General features: G+C 36.3%; 1 protein-coding gene across 1 annotated transcript in view; it reads left to right on the top strand.

Moving 5' to 3' along the window:
- Positions 1 to 19,353, top strand: part of SMYD3 (SET and MYND domain containing 3) — a 330,452-nt gene that overhangs the window by 255,912 nt on the left and 55,187 nt on the right. Inside the window, exons 6-8 of the mRNA XM_026695442.2 lie at positions 5,228 to 5,295; positions 8,570 to 8,672; positions 12,992 to 13,102. Coding sequence (XP_026551227.2) covers positions 5,228 to 5,295; positions 8,570 to 8,672; positions 12,992 to 13,102 — 282 coding nt within the window. The remainder of the gene's footprint in view (positions 1 to 5,227; positions 5,296 to 8,569; positions 8,673 to 12,991; positions 13,103 to 19,353) is intronic.

Raw genomic sequence — 19,353 nt, forward strand, 5'->3', positions numbered from 1 at the left:
TTTAAATCTGACTTATCCATATCCAAAGCCAATCTTCTTGGTGTAGTGACTCAGGTTAAAAACATAGTTTCCATTCTTGGATTTTGTTGTCTATGGCTATTTTACCTTGTTCATGAATTCACACGTGATTTGGGTATCTAGGCAATTCTTTTGTAACTCTAACCATGTAGACATATAAATCATATCCATATGAGAGGCAGCCAAGCAGCAAATATTAAATACAAACCCTTCCTTCTTTCTCTGCCTCACAGCACAGGTTGCACAAGAAAAGTGAGATCTCACCCAGTCAGTCATTTCCTGTAAACCTTTTTTCCTTGCTCCCATACTTTCTCTTAAGTTTTGCCTCCAGTAGTTGATTGAGATAAGATGGTAGTAGCTGCATACTTCTGTCTTATCTCTCTTGTTTGGATCCCCTAGGGACAATGGCAAAGGAGATTGGAAAATATTGGCAGAGGTATGTAGGAAAGTAGATATCTCTGCCAGAGAGCTTGGCCTCTTCTTTCTTTCTTTTATTAATTAATTTTATTAAAGAATTGTTGACAGAATAAAAGCAATAGAAATTTTTAAAAAGGAAGAAAAGATAAACAAAAGAAAGTAATCAGTAAATGGGAAAGAAATACAATGAAAGAGAAAGGAAATAAATAGAAAATTATAAAGAGTGACCAGCAATTATAAATGCATTTATATTTTATCCCCTCTCTAAGGTTAGACTGTGACTCCCTTCTTTCCATAGCCTATCTTTTGTAATCATCCAACTCATAAATCACAAGTTGATTTTTTTCCTATTTTTAGCAAAAAGTTCATAAAGGGTTTCCAATTATTGACAAATGTAGTTACTGAGACCTTCTCTTTCTGATCAGTGAAGTGAAGCAAGCAGGCACCTCATGATCTCACTCATTGAACTTTACCCCTAGTGATGGTACTTTGATGTGCATAGATTAATCAAATTAATCAAATGACTAAATTAGTGCATTGGGCAAACACTGTGAACATAGTTTGCTTAGAGTTCAGTAAAGCATTTGACAAAGTAGACCACAGCTGCCTCCTTGGTAAGATTGAAAACATGTTGGGTACACAAGATGGACTTAAAACTGGCTGACATTCAGCATGTAGTCCCCAATGGAATTACATCTACATGGAAGGAAGCATGAAATGGAGATAGCTCAAGGTTTTGTTTAGGCCTAGCACTCTTCAGCACCTTCAAAAATGATTTGGGTGAGGGAAACAGAATGGAAACTCATCAAATTTGCAGATGACACCAAGCTGGGAGGAATTGCCAACATCTTAGAAGATAGACTGGAGATTCAGAAAGATCTTGACAGACTTTATTATTGGGCTCTATCCAACAAGATGCAGTTCGGTGGTGAGAAAAGTAAGCTCCTGCACCTAGGCAAGTAAAATCAAATGTACCGATATAGAATAGGGTACCACAGTACTGAAAGGAATCTAGATGTCTTGGTGGACCACCACTAAATATGAATCAGCAGTCTACTGCAGCTTCCAAAAAAGCCAAGGCAATCCTAGGGAGCATCAATATCATGAAAAGTAATAGTATACCAATGAGGCCACACTTGGAATACTGTGTTAAGTTCTGGTTGCCACAGTACAAAAAAAAAGATGCTGAGTTCCTAGAAAAAGTGCAGAGAAGAGCAACAAAAATGATAAGGAGTCTGGAGACTAAACTGTATGATAAACAATTAAGGAAACTAGGGATGTCTTGCCTATCAAAGAGAAGAATTAGGAGTGATATGATAGCTGTGTTCCAGTATTTCAGAGGCTGTCACAGAGCCTCCAAAGCACCCGAGGGGGTAGGACAAGAAGTAACAAGTAGAAGATCATTAAAGAGAGATCTAACCTAGAATTAAGGAGATTGCCTGACACTAAAAACAAATAATGGAACAACTGGTCTCTAGAAGTTGTGGATGCTTCATCACTGGAGGTTTTCAACAACAGATTGGACAGCCATTTGTTTGGAATGGCAAGAGTCTCCTGCTTGAGCATGGGGATTGGACTAGAAAATGTCCAAGGTCCCTTCCAAGCCTGTTATTCTATGTTATTCTCTGTACTTCCCAGTAAACAGAAGCTAAAGCTTCCCACAGCTTCTTGGTTGGCCAGGCACAATTCTTCCCACAACATTCTCTAGAGAAATTAGATGCAGAGAGAGTGGAGCCTTCCAGCATTGCCATGCTTCCTTGAGTTTTATTTTTCTCTCTGCAAGTGACCTCCTTTCAGAAAAACAAAGAGGCATGCACACAGGAGACAATCATCCTCTTTTCATTTCTCTTACTGTTAAAAGGAAACTAGGCTGTAGAAAAAGAGAAAGCAGGCAGCACCCTCTGCTCAGTGACTTAACACTGCCACCTCCGTGCTTTTCTGTGTAAAGGATTGGTCATAGCAAGAACTGACATTTTATTCTCCCATTTTCCTTCTGGGCAACAGCATATAGGGATTCACCTCAGTGCATCAAATTTACCATAGTGCCATTCTGAGCACAAGGAACAATCTTCCTCTATGAGGTCAATCTCGTCTTCTACCATAAGGACTAAGCAGATGATGGTTACAGTATTTCCAAATGTTTACTTGCCTTCTCTTTCTGCCAGAGTAGCATCAGAACAATGTGTTTTTCCCCCAAGATAAGTGACAAACTTTTGATTCCTACCATGCTACTGTGTGCTTTTATTTATTTAGCATATGGCAAATACATGGACTTATAGTAGTTCAAATGTTAATGTCCAGTCCACCCAGCCATTCAAGGACAGGGGGATCTATGTTGAAAAAAACAGACATTGGGCCAGTGTAAACTTTTGATGGACATTTGGACATAATGTGATGAATATTTTGTCAAGGAGCACCACAGTCACACTGAGGGGTAGAGACAAGACCCCACTTAAACGATGTGTCCTGGCAGACACCATGTTGGGTATGGATCCTGTTCAGAGTTGACCAATGCTGGTGAGGAAGGTCAAAACCTGGTGCCTTTTGTGTAGGATCATCTATATCAGGGGTCGCCAACCTTTTGGACCTCAGGGACCACCAAACTCATAATTTTAGATCCCAGGGACCACTAACTGGTTCTGTGGGTGTAGCCTAATTTGTGGGTGTGGCTTGGTGGTCATGTGACTGGCTGGGCATGGCTTGTATGTAAATATTATAAATATTTATATAAATATTGAATTTTTTATTTAAAAAAAGAGCAACTTTTACCCAAAATCAGGCAAAGCAGGCAGGCAGATTGAGTTACTCACGGAATCACAGATTCATTCCGAAATCTATCTATCTGCCATTGGCTAGCTCAGTCTGTCACATAAAATTTGCTTGCAAGCAAACTCACAAAATTAACTCACGACACATACCATGTGTGAAAATATTGAATTTTTTATTTAAAAAAGAGCAACTTTTACCCCAAATCAGGCAAAGCAGGCAGATTGAATTGCTCACAGAATCAGTCAGTGATCTATCTATCTGCCATCGGCTAGCTCAGTCTCTCAAATTTGCTTGCCATGAGTCTGCACTGAATTTGCTTGCAAGAAAACCTTCAGTCCTAAGGGAGGTTTGGCTGTACACTTAAAATTGGAGCCAAAGATCTAAAGACTAGGTAGAAAGCAAGAAATCCAACCATTTCCTGCTTCCTAGCTAATCTAAATCTCCCTGCACAGCAGAACAGATGATGGTTGGAAAAAGGAAAAATAGCAATTTAGCAGGCAAGTTTACCAGGTAAGGAGTGAGTGGGCAGGGAGGGTTCCCGCGGGCCATGTGGGCGGCGCAGCCTTCTGTTTCTGTGCAGCCTGGATTAATTGCTTTGTGGGGGTGCTCTGGGGGTGAGATTTCTCTGCGACCCACCAAAATTTTCTCATGGCCCACCGGTTGGCGACCGCTGATCTATATAACTGCCTGTATCTGGGCATTCAGCACCCATTTGGCTTTCCACTGTGTGTTGATGTCAAAGTTGTTAGACAGCTGTTGAGCAAGTGCCAGAGAAGGCTTCCTGGATTTAAGCCTGCCAATTGATAGATGAGGAAGATCAGCATGCACAGAAAGAAGTGGGTTTCTCATAATTTTGTTGTACTCCCTGCTGGTGCTATGTGGCTCAAGATGGGGAGCCAGCAAGTAGGAGTAGATTGTATGCAACTGCTTATGATCCTCATTGTATCATTTAGTCTAGTATCAATCTTGCTAGTGTGGCAGCTATTAAACCAAACAGGGGCGCAGTATTCAGCTGTGGAGTAGACCAACCCTGTTGCAGATAGTCTGAGAGTAGAGTCTGTGTGCTGTGTGCTGGTTCAATCCTACTTAACTCTGCTGACAGTATCATTGGGTGTATCTATGTGTAGCAGGCTAGTTTAAAGGGTGACTAGGCCATCAACAGCATTCAAACAACTACTACAGTACTTCCCTCAAGGCTCCCTGGCATATTCTGCTTCTGTCAATCACTCCATGCTAGCCTGAAGCATTTTATCTACTTATGTATAATAATGATTTTGAGGAAATGAAGGTGTATTTTTTCATCTCTCCTTCTGGGTTTCTTTGGAATTGCAGAAAAAATGAATTTTTTTTCTCCCATCTGCAAACAGCTGTTCATTTGTGTTCTGAACAGCAAAGTCAATATTTTTGTAACCAATATTTTTGCTGCTTAAAATGAAAAAGTAGAGCTCACAAGTCTTGTCTGGAGTTATGTTTCCAATAGCAGTAGAAAAAACATACAGTAATTAAGATATATATCTTTTCTAAATGATAGGGATTGTCTGAATGGGTTAAACTAGTGACATACTAATTAATGTAATTTAAGAAGAAACAGAGGGTGTTTGTATATATGTATATATGTGTGTATGTATACACATATCCACTTAAATTAACTCCGCTGCCAAAGCACTTGCAATTACACTGAACGTTTTACACTGTATGTTTCTATTTTAATTTATGATTAATATAATTTTGCAAGCATCCATAGACTGAAAGTATTTGTGTACTTTTTACATTAAAATAAATTAATTTTCAGCATCTCATTGAAGACACTAGCATTTCTGTTTCTAACTGGTTTGTGATAAAAGCCATGTCTCTGCTTTATATATTTTAATATGAAAGGGTGTTATTTATATTAGGGATAAATATTCTGGTTATTTGGCTTTTGTCTTAGCTGCTTTCTTTTTAAACAATGCTTTCATTAGGTTAAGACATTTCTAAATTATTCTAATAATCCTAATCATAGACTTTAATCTTGTTTTTACAGGTGACCAGTAACTGTTTCAGCATAAGCAATGGAGAAATGCAGGATGTTGGTGTTGGACTTTATCCCAGGTACAGTGGACAAGCATTACTTTTGTGGTTCTCTCTCTCTCTCTCTCTCTCTCTCTCTCTCTCTCCTTCTCCCTCCTCCCTCTCTCTCTCCCTCTCCTCCCTCCCTCCCTCTCCTCCCTCCCTTTCCCTCCCTCCCTCCCTCCCTCTCTCTCTCTTTCTCTGCAGCTTGGCAGCTGAAATGTCAGGTTCTACAAATACATTAAGAAATTTAACTCATATCAAACTGAATATATGGCACTAAAGTCTCTGAATTCACAGCATGTAGTGGAAATAGGGATATGATAATGTTGAGACTAGATTCCTTATGTCAAATGTAGCAGAATTGCATGAAAGACGTGTGCAAATCCTGAGCACAAGAGGGCTGAGGCTGAGACCAAGATAGAAAATGACCACTAGAGCAAAAGTTGGTCAACCCAGTGAAAACACCAACCTTCATTTTGTTCTTGCCACTTTGGATGATTTGGGTTTTATATTACCATCTGACTATTCTGACAGTGAATGAGAAAAGCTTTTCACCAGAGATTGCCCCAGGTTGCCCCTGACTGGCATGATCAGGTTGCAGTCTAAAATCTCTAATTTAATGATATTAATACAATTAATAAAATTGCTTCCCACATATTTAACATTTTCTTCCTTTATATTGGAAATTAAAAATTCATGGCAAATTTTGGAAACGCAATCAAATCTATACACTTTCCTTTGATTTTGACTTTCAGTTGCCTCTTTCTTCTACAATAGTTTGTTTCTTTCTGTTCAATCATGTTCAATTCTGGAGGGTGGAGTTGGTGTCGCAACGATACGGCATGCGATCTTGGAGGTCTGAGATCGCTTCTGATATCTTTGCTCCTGGACGGTCCTATCAGATCTAAACCGTTCGAAAGAGACGGTGAAAGTGAAGAGCGCATACTGTCGATCCCAGGGATACCGCAAAGTCCCTGGTAGATCCGGGAGAAGCTCTTCTTGCCAGCAGCAAACAGGCAGCCATTAAAGCTGCTGAAGTTGGGACAGCTCCGAAACGGAAGAGAACAGAAAGAGGGAGTGTGCCAGTTTGGTGAGACAATGAGGACATTGCTATTTGATAAGATAGAGGGAAGAGCATGGAAGACTATTATTGCAGGTGCTCTTCTGGGTTTCTATCAACAGCTGGAGTCTGGTGTTGAAACTTAGGGGGGAAAAAGGTGATAAGTTTTTGGAGAAGAAAGCTATAATAAGAGCCTTGGATAATTAAACAAAGTGCAGTGTGCCCTTCTTACTTTTGCTAAATTGTGCTATCCCTCCTCACCAGCTTTATTGTATTTCTTTTTATCTTTTTTTTTGTAATAACTCTATGGGTTTTTGGCTTTGTTGGAGCTTGTCTTTGTTTTTCTTTTTTTCTTTGGAAGTCCAATCTCTACATTTGCTTTTTATTTTAAAGGGAAAGCCTTAAAAGCCTTTTTTTTTTCTTTCCTGGTATTTTTGTCTTTTCATCTACCTTTCTGGTTTATTCTTATGTACTTTTTTCTATTTGAGACCTTTCAATTGGATTAAGGTGTTGAAGAACCTGAAGAATTTTTCCTTTTCCTTTTTTTTCTTAAGCCTTTTTTTCATCTAACTATTGATTGGATTAAGGTATACAAGAACCTGAAGAAATTTTGTCCTCCCTTCCTTTTTCTTTTTTTAAAATTATTATTATTGGGCTTCTTTTTTCTACTATTTTTATTTTGAACTATAATTGGTTACTTCACAATTGGATTAAGGTTTAGATTTTTAAACAGTACTTACAGAATGCTAATTTACCTCAGATACCTAAAGAGACTGAAAAAATGTTAGAAAGCAATATAATGATGATGGAGTTAACAGAAGCACTCAAGAAGCAAAATAATGGAAAGGCACCAGGCCCAGATGGACTTCCGACAGAATTTTACAAAACATTACAAGAATCGTTAAATCTTCCATTGCTAGAAGTTATGAATGAAGTTATGTTAAAGAAAAAGATACCTAAATCATGGTCAGAAGCCTATATTACACTTATTCCAAAAGAGGAGGCCGACCCATTACAAATTAAGAACTATAGACCCATTTCTCTACTAAATACAGATTATAAAATCTTTGCTTCAATATTGGCAGAAAGACTTAAAAAATATTTAAATAATTTTATCCATCCTGATCAAAATGGATTTCTGCCAAAGAGACAAATTAAAGACAATATGAGAATAATCTTGGACACCTTAGAATACTACGAGGCACATCCTGAAAAACAAATGGCTCTGATATTTCTAGATGCACAGAAGGCATTTGATAATGTGAATTGGCGATTCATGTTATTATTGTTGGAACAGATGGGTTTTGCTAGAAAATTTATTCAAGCAATAGAAGCTACATACTATAAGCAAACAGCAAAGGTAATGATAGAGGGAGAACTGACAGACTCTATTAATATAAGAAAAGGAACAAGACAAGGGTGCCCGCTATCACCTTTGTTGTTTGTGTTAACTTTGGAAGTGCTAAACAGAAATATTAGAGATGAAAAGAATATAAAAGGAATGAAAATCAAAAAGGAAGAATTTAAGCTGCAAGTATTTGCAGATGATCTGGTTTTCATCTTAGAAGACCCTTTAGAAACAGCATCAAAATTGATAGAAAAGATAGAGACATATGGAAAGGTGGCTGGCTTGAAAATAAATACAGATAAGACAAAGATCTTGACAAAGAATATGCTATTAAGACAAAAGGAAGAACTGGCAGACCTATTGAAAATTCAGGTCACAAATAAGATTAAGTACTTGGGGATATATTTGACAGGAAGATGTAGTACATTAAAAGAAAATAATTATATCAAACTTAAACAGCAGATAGCGCTAGATTTGGCAAAATGGGAAAATTTACAACTATCACTAATAGGGAAAATTTCAACAATCAAGATGAATATATTACCCAGAATTTTATATTTGTTTCAAACAATTCCAATTAAGCTTGGAAAAGACTACTTTGAAGATTTAAATAAAATTGTGTTGAAATATATATGGCAAGGTAAGAAAGCGAGAATAAAGTTAAAACTTTTGCAAGATGCTAGAATTAGAGGAGGATTTGGTTTGCCTAATTGGGAGTTGTACTACCAAGCTACAAATCTGATGTGGGTTAAGGAATGGTGGGCAACCTCATAAATCAATTAATCTTTGAGTCCCTCCCTATGCAATTTCTAGTATCAACCTGGGAGATACTAAGCTAGACAGATTTGTAGAAAATACTTTCCTGTATATCTATTTCAAATCTGGATTTTGTTTTTCTTCATTAGCATGTCCTTGCTGAACAACAGTTGTGATCCTAATTGTGTGGTCATCTTTGAGGGTCCTCAACTCCACCTTCGGTCTATCCGAGAAATGCAGTTGGGAGAAGAGGTAATTAATTTGTTGCTTCTTCCATCCCAGTAATCTGAAGATTGAATATCTTAATAATATATTGATGTTATTTCTATTTCATAGCTTTCAGAAAGAACATAACAAAATAAATCTTTTCTTCGAATAGTATGGTCTCCTCATCATTGCAGTGCTGCTTATAAACAAAACCAAAGAAAAACTACATGTAGGTGGAATTCGACATACAGTAAATCAGTGCGACTGTAAGCATTTGTCAGACTAAAGCCATGTTGAAGCAGTAAACCTTTCCTGCAAGGAACGAATGAGGCAAAAGTTGTTTTCTCCTACGTTTTATTTAAAAAGAATTACCCTTCTGAATGATTTGTGTTTTTGCCAGAGAATTCTTCACACCATTTTCTTTTTCTTTTTTTTAAGATGGCCATATTGAATTATTTGAATTTATGAACAAAATAGAATATGGTGCCTGTGTGAATTTCTCTCCCTCTGTGTGTGTTTGTGTGTGTGGTTGTCTGACAGCCTGTTTCTAGTTAAACTCCTTGAGCTTCAAATCTAATCCAAATAACACCAAAACAATTATACCACATTAGTCCAGCAGCAGCATAAAACTACTTCTTTTTTCCCCTCGCTTTTTTTTCTCTATTCCTCTCCAGTGTTAGTTTTGTCAAGAGGGAAAAGAGGCAAAGAATATAATGTAGGGACAGAAAACATTGGTTACTTGGAGATAGGATCAAATTTACAGGTAATTTTTGCTGATTTTATAGTTCTATAGTTCTGTTTGTTTTAGAAAGCAGCTTATTGGAATCTCTTGTACTGGATTACAGTTCCTGTAGCAGGTAGAGAAATATTGGCATTTTTAGCTTATACTGTTCATATATAGAGCTAAAAATAATTAGATTATACTGTAAAGCTTGAGAATTTAAAAGCTAACAGCATAGAATTAAAACCTATTAAATAAACCTTGTCACATTTCATACCTTTAAATGAATAGTCCCTCTGAGTCATCAGAACTGACAGCCTCATACAAGAAGTTCACTACCAAACCACTTATGATTAACTCTTTTTTAGCAAGAAAAGTGTCATCATTAAAAAAAACAACCATAAGACCTAAAGCAGACCCTGGGAGCCTTATATTTTATAAAATTGAATCATATTAGCACTGGAAATAAACTTTCAAATTCCTGGTCTTCTCAAGGAGTGGCCCTCACAATAGAAATATTTATGAAGTATGATAGTAGTTGGTTTCCTAAACTGTAAGCACACAATCAACAACTTTAATCAGGATTTGCCTATAACAGAGAGGGCAAGCTGTGACTCAGAAACATTTGGTCTTCAGCCTAATTAGAAAAGATTTTTCTCATAATATATTCAGTCCTCTGCCAAAAGCAATCTATAGGGGATTTAATAATCCCCTAAACTCAGCTGAAGATGTTACCTAACCTCAGGGGTAGGATTCTACCAATTCGCACCTATTCGCTAGAACCGGTTGTTAACATTCTAAGCAGTTCGGAGAACCGTTTGTTAGAAGAAATTACTGGCCTAATCCTGTAAGGAAGGCAGGAAGGAAACATTCTGGTGTTGCTTACAGAAACTGCCTCTCCATTAACCCTTATTATCAGACCACCGTCTTCGGTCTGATCTAAGTATGGTATATAAAATCATACAATGCAATGACTTACCTGTCAATGAATACTTCAGCTTCAACCATAACAACACAAGAGCACACAATAGATACAAACTCAAGGTTAACTGCATCAAACTTGATTGCAGGAAATACGACTTCAGCAACAGTGTGGTCAATGTCTGGAATATTCTACCTGACTCTGTGGTTTCTTCCCCAAACCCCAAAAACTTTAACCTTAGACTGTCTACTATTGACCTCACCCCTTTCCTAAGAGGTCTGTAGGGGGTGTGCATAAGCGCACCAACGTGTCTACCGTCCCTGTCCTATTGTTTCTTTTACTTTTCTTATATGTACCCATTTCATGTGTTCATAACTATGTACATACTTATACCTATTATCTTGTAAGCAATTGACAAATCAAATAAATAAATAAATAAATTACATTCTTGGCAGGACTAGACTTCCCGTCTCAGGAACTTCTCTGGAGTTTTTTTTCTCTCCTTTGCTAGTACTTTCCTTGTGTGGAGTGACCATTCAAAGTTACAGTGGCACTGAAAAAAGTGACTTATGACCATTTTTCATACTTACGACTGTTGCAGCATTCCCCACAGTCATGAGAGGCCAGGCGAGGAGATGCGTGCCTCAATGTGAGTGATATTGAGTTGGCCACGCCCAGCCAATAACATGATCACCAAGCCACGTCCACCCAGTCACATGACCACCAAGCCACACCCACCACCTAAGCCACGCCCACAGAATCGGTTGTTAAAAATGTTGAATCCCACCCCTGCCTAACCTGGTAATGAAATGTTCGGAAAACTAGCCACAAGCTCGAAGTACGAACCTCCACCCGCCAAGTAATCTATTTTGCCATCAACAACTAATCGAATAAAGAATGGTAAATATAAAGAAGGTACTTTGGAGAAAGGGAGAAAAATGATCATTTTACCTCTGGCTGTACTCAGTAGTAGCTATACCATGCCCAATATGTAGCCCCAGTAGCTCATGGGGATTGTTGCCACCCCATTCTGACCTACAGTGTTATGATCGGTAGTCACAAATCACTTATGTTAGGTAAAGTTTCATTCAAACATTGTACTTATTTAAACCTTGCACCACACTGTTGTGAGATGGGCAGCGCTGTAAATCATTTAAACCAATAAATAAATCATTAAAGAATTGGAACACATTAATGGAATGAGATATTATTGACATAAAATGTAATTTTTCATCTCTGAGTTCATTTGAATATAAAACTAACCTGTAACAGATAACAGGTAATCAGAATTGGAAGGACCTTGTAGGACATGTACTCCAATCCCCCGCCCAAGTGGGAGACCCTACACCATTTCTGACAAATGGCATTCCAATCTCTTCTTGAAAATCTCAAGTGATGGCACTCCCACAATATCCGAGGGCAAGCTGTTCCATTGGTTGATTGTTCTCATTGTCAGAAAGTTTCTCTTTATTTCCAGGTTAAATCTCTCCTTGTTCAATTTCCATCCATTATTCTTGCTTTAGAAAGTAGTTTGACCCCTTCCTCTCTGTGGCAGCCCCTCAAATATTGGAACCTTGCTATCATGTCTCCCCAGGACCTTCTCTTCACTAGACTAGCCGTGCCCAGTTCCTGTAACCATTCTTTATATGTTTTAGTCTCCAGTCCCCTAATCATCCTGGTTGCTCTTCTCTGTACTTGTTGTAGAGTCTCAACAACTTTTTTATAGTGTGGTGACCAAAACCGGATGCAGTACTCTAGGTGTGGCCTTACTAAGACTTTATAGAGTGGTATTAGTACCTCACTTGATCTTGATTTATCCCTGTGTTAATGCAATTTAGGATTGCATTAGCTTTTTTGGCTGCTGCTGCACACTGCTGGCTCATATTTAGCTGGTTGTCCACTAAGACTCCAAGATCCCTCTCACAGTTATTGCTATTAAGCCTGTTTTCACCCAGTCTATATGTGTACTTTTGTTTTTTCTTGCCTAAATGTAGAACTTTACACTTGTCTAAATGTAGGACTAAGTGTAGGACTGTAGTTTATCATTAGGTAAATAAGACTGGGGTATTCTCCTACAGTATAACAATAATGTCTAAAAGCATTTTTACCCACCCAGAGTTTAGTGTTGTGTCCAAATCTCAGGAATCTGTGTTTAATTATCTTTTGGGAAAGATGGTGAATACATTTATTTTGCACTGGCACTTATCAAATGTAAATAATAATCGGAATACATACATACTTACATGTACTCTAAATTTTGCATTTTTCAGAATTCTACAATGTTATTCACAACTAAATGTGCACAACCTTTTGTTAACCTTTATCACAGCTTGAGGTTAAACATGATGGTTAGTCGAAAGGAAGTGGTTCTTATTAGACACTTGCCCCACTGAACACGCTTGATTTTTCTTTGTATCACAAAGAAAGTCACCTTCTAATATCTGAGTTGAAGTCCAGTAATTCTCCCTGACTCTATAGTGTTCACTGGAAATTTGCTTCAATATAGAATTATCGATTATGTCCATATAAATTTATGGTTTAAAATGATTACCTATTTTCTAATGTAATGTTGAAAAAATGTTCAGCTGTCCCTCTTAGATGATTATCCAGTATTTTAATCTTGGAATCCTTTTTTTTTTCTTTTTGTATTCAAATGGCTGCATAAGTTTTATATGCATTCTTTGTCAAAATATAAGTCTTTCTGGTCTTTGTCACATGCAGCTCACCATCAGTTATACTGAAACTGTAATGCCCACTCCTGAACGCCAGCAGAACCTGAAGCGTCAGTATTGTTTTGAATGTGATTGCATCATGTGCTCCACACAAAGCAAGGTGAGTCAGCTAAATTTGTCTTTTGACCAGGTAATATGGGTCAATACTTGTGCTGAGAGTAGACATAGGTTGAAACAAACAATAAACGGAACAAAATAATGAGAATTTTTAAAAGTGTGTGTTAGGAATTATTTTATTTCATTACTTTTTCTTAGGTGTACTGGAATTTTTTTATATTTTGGAACCAGAGTTCTTTATTCCTATCTTTTCTTCCCTCCTTTTTAAAGAGTTTTGCTCTTATTAGTTGCTTCTGGTTCTTTCACAATATAAGAGCAAACAGTTATAGTTTTTTCTTAACCCAACTTGCTTACTTATAAAAGCACAGAATCCAGAAGTGCTACTTAATAATTTTTGTATTTGCTTGGATGGATAGCCTTTCTCCTTCCAACAGCCACTCGTGACTTTTTAAAATACTGTTTATGAACATTCCATTGTATGCTGTCTCATACAGTGATTCTGAGAGGCTTTCATCATAGAATTGGCTTAAATGAGTTAATTTGTATAATTTTATTCAAGAATAAATGACTTAATTAATATTTTTGTTTTATATCTGCATGTTGATCCCATTGTTGTTTACACTTTTTTCTATTGTTTTTGTTTGAAATGGTTAAATTTCGTGTCTGTTTCATATGTTAGAGTATAATCTCGTGAAACAGCCACAGTTTACTAAGATAGGTTGGATGATGATGATAATGATGACATCAATAGATTGAATCCTTCCTTTTACTTGAGAAAGAAATGAAATCATGAGTCAAAAAAGATTATGTGTATATTTATCTTTAAACGAAACAATGGATGGAAACTAATCAAGGAGAGAAGCAACCTGGAATTAAAGGAAAAACATCCCAACAGTGAGGACAATTAAGCAGTGGAACAGCTTGCCTTCAGAAGTTGTAGGTGCTTCATCACTGGAGTTTTTTAAGAAGAGACTGGACAGTCACTTGTCTGAAATGGTATAGGGTCTGTTGCTGGAGCAGTGGTTGGACTAGAAGACCACCAAAGGTCCCTTCCAGCTCTATTCTGATTGAAATCCTTGAATTATTTTTCAGTAGTTCGAAAATGTTTGTAGTTATACAACAATCTCATAGTCATATTAAATCAAAATGAAAAATGTCAATATTTAAAAAGTATGGTGTAGTATTTTGACATGTGCAAATACATTTTAAAAAGATGCATGAAGTACATTACTACTGACTGTGTAATATTCACAGACTACTGCATTTTCTCTATTATTAGTTCTGCTCTGTGAACAAATCTCCCACTTTTGACACATTACGTCTCCAGTTTATATCTCCAAACTAATAATCAGTAGTCTGTCCAAGACAAAAGCAATTGGTCAAAAGCCAGGAAAGCAATCATGTCTGATCTTCATAGTAAAATATTATAGAAACTAATACTCAGTGATCTGAAAGACCAAGCCAGAAAATTCTGGTGAGAATTTTATGGTATGAAAATTCACAATAGGGTTTACACTGCCCAGCTTAATAAAGAATGTTTTTGTTTCCAGCTCTTGAAAAATAGTGATATAGTGTTGTGGCATAGTCTCTAATCTTACAAAATCTTTGTTTATGGCATTCTCAGACTTTTATCTCATAGCCTTCAATTTCATTTTTTTGTCTGTGTTAAGAAAATGACAAAGAATAACAGATTCCTATTGCATTGCCTGTAATGTTTCTTGGTCCAGATTCTTCTCTTCCTGAAAGTTGTGGTTCTAACAAGGCTTTTATGGGCTTCCTTGATCTCTTCTTCAGATGAGGAGCTGCCAAGAATATCATATGCATTTTTAAAGTGTTTTTTTAATAACCATCATGGATGCTTCCAGGCAAATGCCCCAAACTGTTACCAGTCCAAGGTCCATATATGTAGGGAAGCACTACAAATTGTGTCTAATGTGGAACAAAGACTGTTCTTGAGAGATGATGCACATAGACTGTAGATTTTAGCCCAAGGCTAAGGGCTAATTTGGAAGAAAATTTTAACACTGATTGTTTTGTTGAATTTTAGGGATCCTTATTTTTCAATCCCCACTTGATCAGATAAAGAAAGTTGAAGAGCCATTCCCTGAAGTTACTCGCATTACATTTATTTGATACATTTTCATTTAATGAAAAGTAAACAGTCTTCTAATTTATCTTTCAGACTCACTTCTCCATGTGTAACTTCTCTGTCTACAAAGGAAAATTAAACTTATCTAGAGATAAACTATCCTGAATCTAGGACAACTACAAAATGTTTTGCAAACTTTAATAATACTTTAGTAATACCACTTTACCAATTATTAAGGGGTATAGGTTCAATGCCATTGTTGTTCAGAATTTAAACAACTTTAACCTCAACTAATATCTACTTTTCTTTAGTAGTTACAGATCCCCTTTATTCAGTTGCCTGAAAGTATTTCTGTAATGTGCATTGCAAATCAACTTTACATATATACATATACATACATATACACATACCAATCATACTATTCCCTTTTAGAGTAAACAACATTAAACAAAGTTCAGAGAAAGAATAAAAAGTTGCAAACAAAAGAGATTAAAGAGAGAAAGGAAAGGAAATACCATTCATAATACCTCATTATTTTTGCAATCCTTGCTTTCATTTATCCATATACTGTTTCATGCAGTTCCTTTTGTTCAAAATTCTCTCTTTTGGGGGATCTCATTAACTCAGTCTAACACAACTTTCTTGGTGTTAGATTTCTACTTACTCATTTTTCTTCTGTCACTTTTATTTTGAGATTTAATCCTTTTTCTCTCTATGAGAAAATCAGTTTTATGTATTTTTCTATTGGTCATTCACTTTGTATTCTGTCCACATTCATTAATCACCATTTATTCTAGTTTTATCTCAACAGTCTTGTAATGTTGAATTATTTATTCAGAATATTTTGCCTTTTCTTCCAAAACTCATCTCTGGTTTTTTCATCGACATTAATCATTGGAATATAACATGCAACTATCATAATCTAATGGAGTTCTTTTTTCATATGCACCCAGAACAATATAGAAGTTTAGCCCTTCTGAACATTGAAGTTAGTCCAGAAAAGAGGCACAAACCAAGTGTACTAAGCTACTTTTATTTTAAGATTATAATAACAGGCTCTTGCAAGTCTGAAAGCACCACTCCCCTCTCTTACTTTTAACTTCCAGAAAATTAGGGGAGGGTCCCTTCTGAGATGGGTCCATAATCATTTTTCTTCTGTAGACTGAAATATCTTTTGCATTGTAGTTGCCTGGCCTGTGGTTCTTCCTCCTGTGCCCCAAGGTTGCACAGTCCATTCCACGATAATACCAATTCATATTTTCTGACTGTTAGCTCTCTCATATCTAAGCTTCCTAGAATAAAGAGTTTTGGGGCAGTATAAAAATACCATAAATAAATAAGCTTATACCTACACTTCCATGTATTGCTCAACTCCATTGAATGAATCAGATTGTTTTCATTCAAATTTACTATATCCTTTCCCTTTATTTCAGTTCTACAAGCTCATATTTTTTCTTTACTTCGTTCATTAATTCTGCTTACATGTAAATCACCGTTTTCCATACATTCTGATCATCAACAAAGGAATATTGACCCCACTACATATTATGTCTTTGATCAACTGAGTTTTCATATAAGATATGTGAAGTCACTGGTCTTAGCCATTTCCACGCTGCAATATTAGCAATATTCAGTGAAATATTTTGGTTAATATGCCAAAAGTTCAACCAAAGCCTAATTTTATCTTAAATATAGTATTCTATACTTTCTAAGATCTCTAATTCATGACTATCCTGCAAGTAAACATGCTGTTACCCACATCCCACCAACTAGAATATAAATGCAATGTATTGTATACTCAGGATACTTCAGCCTAAATATAGTGACAAAATACCAGGCTTCTAGTGAAATTCTGTATCGTATTTTTTTCCCCATAATAAATTCTCTTTATAGTCCTTGATTATCTCTTTTGGTGATAACTTGGTCTCCTGTGCTTACCTATTGTATGCCCTCTGTGGGCAACTACAGAATGTCATTAAAACATTTAAAACAATTTCTTCCTACAGAATAGTACTCCATGGACTATGGATTTCATAAAGCCGTCAGTTATTTTGTCTGTATACAATATCTTAGGCCTGAATTCTTCTCTACAATGATAAATAGATTTATTTTTGTCTTTCAACCAGCTGCCTCCTCTCCTCTCCTCTGGGGAAGGCTGGAATTAAACATACTAGTCTCAGTAATGTACGGTATTATGAGTGAATTCATACTTGGGGCTGTTGAAAAATCAATTTGAAACCATTTCCTTTCATAGTTGCTTTCTGACTATTATACACCTGCATTTAATATATTCATTAGGCCCATTTTTTCAAGAAATTTGCAATGGTATGGTTTAAAGTATGATACTGTTTGAAGACATATTTGTGATTATTTCCATAATCATTAACTTGGGTGCATTACTAGTTCTTGTGCAATAACTATGAGATACTTTTACTACACAATTCTGGGCAACTTTCTTAGAAATATTATATCGGAGGAATCACAATGGTACAATTTTTGTTAAGCAATTGAAAACAAATGGTGTGAATGAGGAAACACTGCTGTTCAGAATCTTTAGCCCTTATTGTTAAAGTGAAGTCATCTTCAGTTTGAATTCCTGCAAATATTCTCAACGGCACAATTCTAATTGTTGCTACAATGAAGTGAATTGTAATCAATATGTCAGTAATGCAATTTTCAAGTTGGAAAAAGCTGTTTTAGAAAAATGTTGCAAAGCATACAGAATGTGATTGCTTAAGCGCTCAGTGGAAGAAGTGGACTACCTCAAATTGTCTTAGAAGGCATATATCCAAATAGTATTGTCCATCATTCAGTCTCGGTATCAACTACACTCATTCTTACACTTAATAAGTGATTTATAATTATTTGATTATGTACCATTGAGCCAGTGTCAACTCTCAGCAAAAGCATAGATAGACCCTAAGGCTTGAGTACTTCCCATCACTGCCATCAAGTCCATTCTCCTTGTTGCTGGTTGTTCTCTTTTTATTTTTCCAGCTACCCTTCCCAGCATTACCAATTTTTCAATAGAGCTAAGTATTTATATAATTAGTAAAATATATATATTTAACTTCAGTTTGGCCATTTCTGCCTTGAGTGAGAAGTCTACATGGATTTGTTTGATGATTTATTTTTGTTATATATTCACAGGAGTCTTTTCTAACACCAAATTCAGAAATGTCAAGTCTTTTTATCCTGCTTGTTTAAAATCCAATGGCTGCTTTCATACAATGTTATGGGGAAAATCATTGCCTGCATGATTCTGAGGCAAAAACGTATCATAGTGCAGTATCTAAATACCTTTTTCAAGGCCTTCGCTACCACCCTATTAAGTGTTGGTTTATGATGTATTTCTTGACTGCTAATTCCTTTACTGCTGATAGATGAACCTAAGACAGAAACTAAGTAACATTTCAGTATCTTCATTATTAATTCTAAGGCAAGCTACTATACCTGCTATCACTACCTTAGTATTTTATATATTTAATCTTAATCCTATTTTTTTCTTTGTACTCTTTGACTTTCATCACTAGAAGATGCAGTACATTTTCATTTTTAGGTATCAGCATAAAACAAGTTATTGATGTCTTTTCCTCCGATTTGAAAACTACCATCCATTTATTTTAGCACACCCTTCCTTGATATACTGTATGTTCAACGTATAGGTTGAATAAATCAGGAACAAGTATACAGTCTCTCTCCTTTGTCAGTCTGAAGCCAGTCTGTTTTGGCATGTTCTATCCAGACAATAACTTCCAGTCCTAGGTATAGGTTTTGTATGAGGACAATGAGTTTTTCTGGGATATCTTGGTGGGTTTTTTTTCAAATTTTTTTAACCTCACCTTTATTATTTTTATTAAAAAATCAAGGTGGTGAACATATCTCACACTCCTTTCACCTCTTATTTTCCCCAGAAAAATAACCCTTTGAAGTGAGTTGGTCTGATAGAAAGTGATTGGTCCAATGTCATCCAGCCAGTTTTTCAGGCCTAAGGAAGAACTAAAACTTAGAGTCTCCTGGTTTCTAGCCTGGATCTAGACTAGAACTGGCTCTCCACAGTCTGACACAGCTCTAGACTCTTTACAGTAAGTTTAAAACACAAGAATCAATCGCCTCAACATGGAAACCAAAGATTAACATCAAATGTATAGTTCATCCTTGCTCAACAACCAGTAGCTTAGCAATCATTTGAAGTTACAATGGAC

This window comes from Pseudonaja textilis, chromosome 1 (genome assembly GCF_049901715.1).
Source record: "Pseudonaja textilis isolate UNSWEBS1 chromosome 1, rPseTex1.2, whole genome shotgun sequence".
In the NCBI taxonomy this organism is placed as follows: domain Eukaryota; kingdom Metazoa; phylum Chordata; class Lepidosauria; order Squamata; family Elapidae; genus Pseudonaja; species Pseudonaja textilis.